Source organism: Cariama cristata, unplaced genomic scaffold, assembly GCF_000690535.1.
Source record: "Cariama cristata isolate BGI_N322 unplaced genomic scaffold, ASM69053v1 scaffold44191, whole genome shotgun sequence".
NCBI classification, from domain to species: domain Eukaryota; kingdom Metazoa; phylum Chordata; class Aves; order Cariamiformes; family Cariamidae; genus Cariama; species Cariama cristata.
The window spans coordinates 41,490-45,557 of NW_009598337.1; the positions used below are offsets into that span (position 1 = coordinate 41,490).

The 4,068-nt window shown below is 39.4% G+C and overlaps 1 protein-coding gene across 1 annotated transcript in view; it reads right to left on the reverse strand.

The window, feature by feature from the left end:
• Positions 1-1,596, reverse strand: part of LOC104168594 (phospholipid-transporting ATPase IA-like) — a gene marked incomplete at its 3' end in the record, with an annotated part of 42,585 nt that extends 40,989 nt beyond the window's left edge. Inside the window, exons 1-2 of the mRNA XM_009709223.1 lie at positions 1,555-1,596; positions 1,395-1,467 (exon numbers count right to left, since the gene is read on the reverse strand). Of these exons, the coding sequence (XP_009707525.1) occupies positions 1,395-1,467; positions 1,555-1,596 (115 nt within the window). The remainder of the gene's footprint in view (positions 1-1,394; positions 1,468-1,554) is intronic.
• Between the last annotated feature and the right edge of the window lie 2,472 nt (positions 1,597-4,068).

Below are 4,068 nucleotides of genomic sequence, written 5' to 3' on the forward strand. Positions count from 1 at the left end.
CCGGCCCATGTTTCCTATAGTCATCCTCTTCCTGCTGTTACAGCTGAAGAGAGTAAGAAGAGCTTCTATAAGCCCCTTACTGGATTAAACCCCAGGTGGGCTTTGGCTTTGCTAGCTAACCACATTCCTCTATACTCCTCCCCAGCCACCTGTCCCTGCTTTCATCTATTGTATGTTCCATTTTTACACTCGAGTTTTGTCAGGGGCTCCTTTCTAATTCATGCAGTCCTACTGCCACCTTTGCTTGATTTCTTGCTCATTGTCATGGACCATTCTTGAGCTGGAAGGATGTGATCCTCGGAAGGCAAGGCCACTAAGCATTTGTTGGTTAATGGAATACCATTCCTTCACCTGCTACAAATTTTCTGCATGACACTAGCCAGACTATTCCCAGAGAAGTGACATTAGTACAGTCTTCATTTTGTGCATGCTTAACTCAAAATGGTATTATTAGACTTACTGACATTCCCAGCACTTGCCTCCACTAGTCAGTGAGAGCTCAGCTTTGTGTATATTCTTCTATAAACTATGAGGAATCTTGTACCAACCTGCATCTGGACTTTCATCTGTAAAACGAGATATCAACGTATTCTTCTCTTTCAAGGCTTTTCACTAATGTTTTGTCAACCACTCAGCCATTACACTGATGACCAATAAGCCTAAGCAGTCTATTCAGGCTGGAGCTTGTAAAGTAAACACAGGTATGGCATAAATCTATCACCAAAAAGTTTTTAAATTATAACAATAATCTGTGTGTGTATAGCTGCTTGTTAAATAAGCACTGTTCATTCTATATGCCAAATGAGAAAGATACATAGAAAAAAAATTATGTTACCATGCAAGTGAATACATCAGAATGTATATTCACGTCAAGGATAATTAAGGCTGTCCATGAAAACTTAAGGCCCATTTCTAGCATGTTGTACAAATCCTTACAAACAGCTTATGCAAAGTCCAAGTCATCCTCCAGACCACTGGCCCCCTACATATCCTCTTACCTATTATATCCAGAACATACATTTCAGACACTACCTTGCAACGTCAAGTCTCAACACACTGTGCAAAGACGCAGCACAAACTTGTAATTTCCTGCCATTTGCCATTCAGAATCCACAGGTTCTATTACGACTCCCAGGAAATCCCCACTACTACATTCATCCACTGCAATTTCTCTATTTCTTTCCTTCTGACTCCCCCAACGAAAGGCACACATCCAACACACTTCTATTCAAGCTTCAGTATGTATCTCAAGAAGACGACCCTTTGGAGGAAGGGCAGCCAGCCTAACAGTCTGGGCCCACCTGAACAGGCCCCCACAAAATACTCCTCGACTCAAGGAACCCCACAGGCGCATGTGGCAGACTAAGTAGGCCATTTCCTATTCTTCTCATTACCTCTCTTCTTGGAGTGACAACCACCATTCAACTGGCTACGCACGACCTTCAGCACACAATTCCATAAACATCCCTATAACACAACTGGATATAGGTACATCTTTAAGAAGATTAGCTTTTCCGTCAAGCCGCAGGTGCACATCCAACCACATGTTTATACCTGACTGAGCCCAAATCCATCACATGGCGAATGCATCTTCATTTCGGGTATAGGACATTTACTGTTCTGTTGCTTGATGAACGAGCAACCATGAAATATGGTTCCTGGGAGAGGGCTTGGTGGAAAAGTTTGAAGCTATTGTGTCAAAAGTACCAACCTAGCCTAAGTAAGTTCAGGAAATAAGGAAAGAGTTCGCACATTTGTGGAATGTACTACTTTAATTTTAAAGTAGTAATTAGAAAACTTATGCCAGTATAAGCCTTGAATACTGACAGTGACAGAATTAAAGCAAATGTTAGCAGGCATTAAACATTACATATTACTTGTTTCTTAAAAAGACTGCCAAACTATAGACACTTATTTTCATATATCAATACTACATTTATTTGTTCTCCTTTAATCAAAACAACAATAAAAAGGTGCTGAGGTGCCTCATAAACATTCACAGCCTCACTTCCTACTACCTTGAATCCACTTTTTTCAATTTTCACTTAAAAAGCAACCTTAGGAGTTAAGTTCTGAGCCTCAGATGTAGCCCTCTATACTCTGCAGCTTCAGTTAAACCAGCTCTCCGGCCCTAGGTGTATTACACTATCCTGAAAGCTTTAAAGGTTACACATGTCCCATCACTTTCCTGCCTAAACTTTAAAATACATTCACTAGAGTACACAGACTTGACTGATATGCAAAGCTCAGTATCAAGGAAACAATTCTTCATCCCTGTTTGTGTTTGTCTATATGTCTATAAACATACATAAAAACATCTCAAACCTGACTTTTAACATCTACCTTTCTGTGAAATTTTAAAACACCAAACTGCAAGCTAGAGCTTAACTGCTGACTAACACAAGAAAAGGTCTCTCACGTCAGTGTAGCAAGTCTACGCAAAAGTTCACCACTTTGCAAAAAAGAAGATACTAAGCACTACATTTCTTCCTCCAGAAGTGAGGATCCATTAGCATCAAACCAATTTGTATTAACTCGGCCTATTCGTCAAATAAGCAGAAGCTGGCCTGTCATAAAAATATTGTCTACCGCAGGAATAAATAAAAGCATATCCATACTTAAGAATGGAAGGGAAATTTCACCAGGTCATCTCTTGGTGAAAGTAGCTACATTTTTGATAAAGGTGTATTTGAAAAGGATGCACAGCATTGATGCACAGCTAGAATTAAAGAGAGTTGGTTGCCCTTCTGTAACCCATTAGAAAGTTCCAAGACGAACATTCAGAAAGTTGACAAAGAAAAAAAAAAAAAAAACCTGAAGTACAGAAACCAGATAGGAAGAATAAAAAACCCACAACACATGCACAGACAACAGCAAAGCATCAGCTGTTACAAAATTCTGATCAGTATGAAGAATAAAAGTAAGAATTTAGAGTGAAGCAATCATTTCAATGTCTTTTTTTAAAAAAAGTGTAGTTATTGCTGTACTACAGGTATTAAATCGAGGTCCACCTAACTCGCTGCTTTGTTCATCGCACTAAGCTATCAGAAAAAACATGGTTCCAGGGCTTAAAATTAAAAGTAGCATCACTCTTTTTGGCCTAAAGGCCACAACAATTTAAGGTCACAACAAATTCTGAAGTACCTCTTAGTAATAATTTTGAAGTCTTATATCTAGCAAGAATAAAACAGCAATTATCACATTTCAGACAGGAACTGTGATGCTGTACTAGTAAGACTTGACATTCAGAAAGAACAACAAATGTATTCCAAGACTTTTCTTCCTCTGCTGTGGCTTGCAACATTGCTGATATTTAGCCAGAGTTGAGCTGATATTTAACCACAGCTGAATTATTAGACAGATTCTACGACATACATTCCTACATGCCCCCACTGACAGAAAAGTATCTGACTTGAAAAAAGTTTAAGTCAGTACTTCAAAAAGAATAGCAGGAAATGCCAACACATCATACTACTCTGACAATTTATTATGCAGAAATGGCAAGTTTCAAAACTATTTTCCTCTTAATATTCAGAATCACACTTTCTGATAATATATTTTGATTATTTTACTATTTTATACAGGGCCAAAACCAAAAAAGGGTCAAAACCAATTAAAAATGTGCTTTAACATCAAAGAAATGCAACTATTACCCTGACGTGGTTTTGGCTAGGATAATTTTCTTACTAGTAGCTGGTACAGTGCTGTGTTTTTTGGATTTAGTATGAGAATAATGCTGATAGCAATGACTAGAACATCAGCATGTTAAGTAGCGCTTACCCTAAGTCAAGGACTTTTCAGTTTCCCATGCTCTGCCAGCGAGGAGGGGCACAAGAAGACAGGAGGGAGCACAGCCAGGACAGCTGACCCGAAGCCGCCAAAGGGATATTTCATACCATAGAACGGCATGTCCAGTATATAAATGGGGGGAGTTGGCTGGGAGGGGCCGATCGTTGCTCGGGGATGGGCTGGGCATCGGTCAGCGGGTGGTGAGCAATTGTATTGTGCATCACTTATCTTTCTTGCATTTTACTCCTCCCTCTCTCTCTTTGTTGTCTCCCTTTTAAT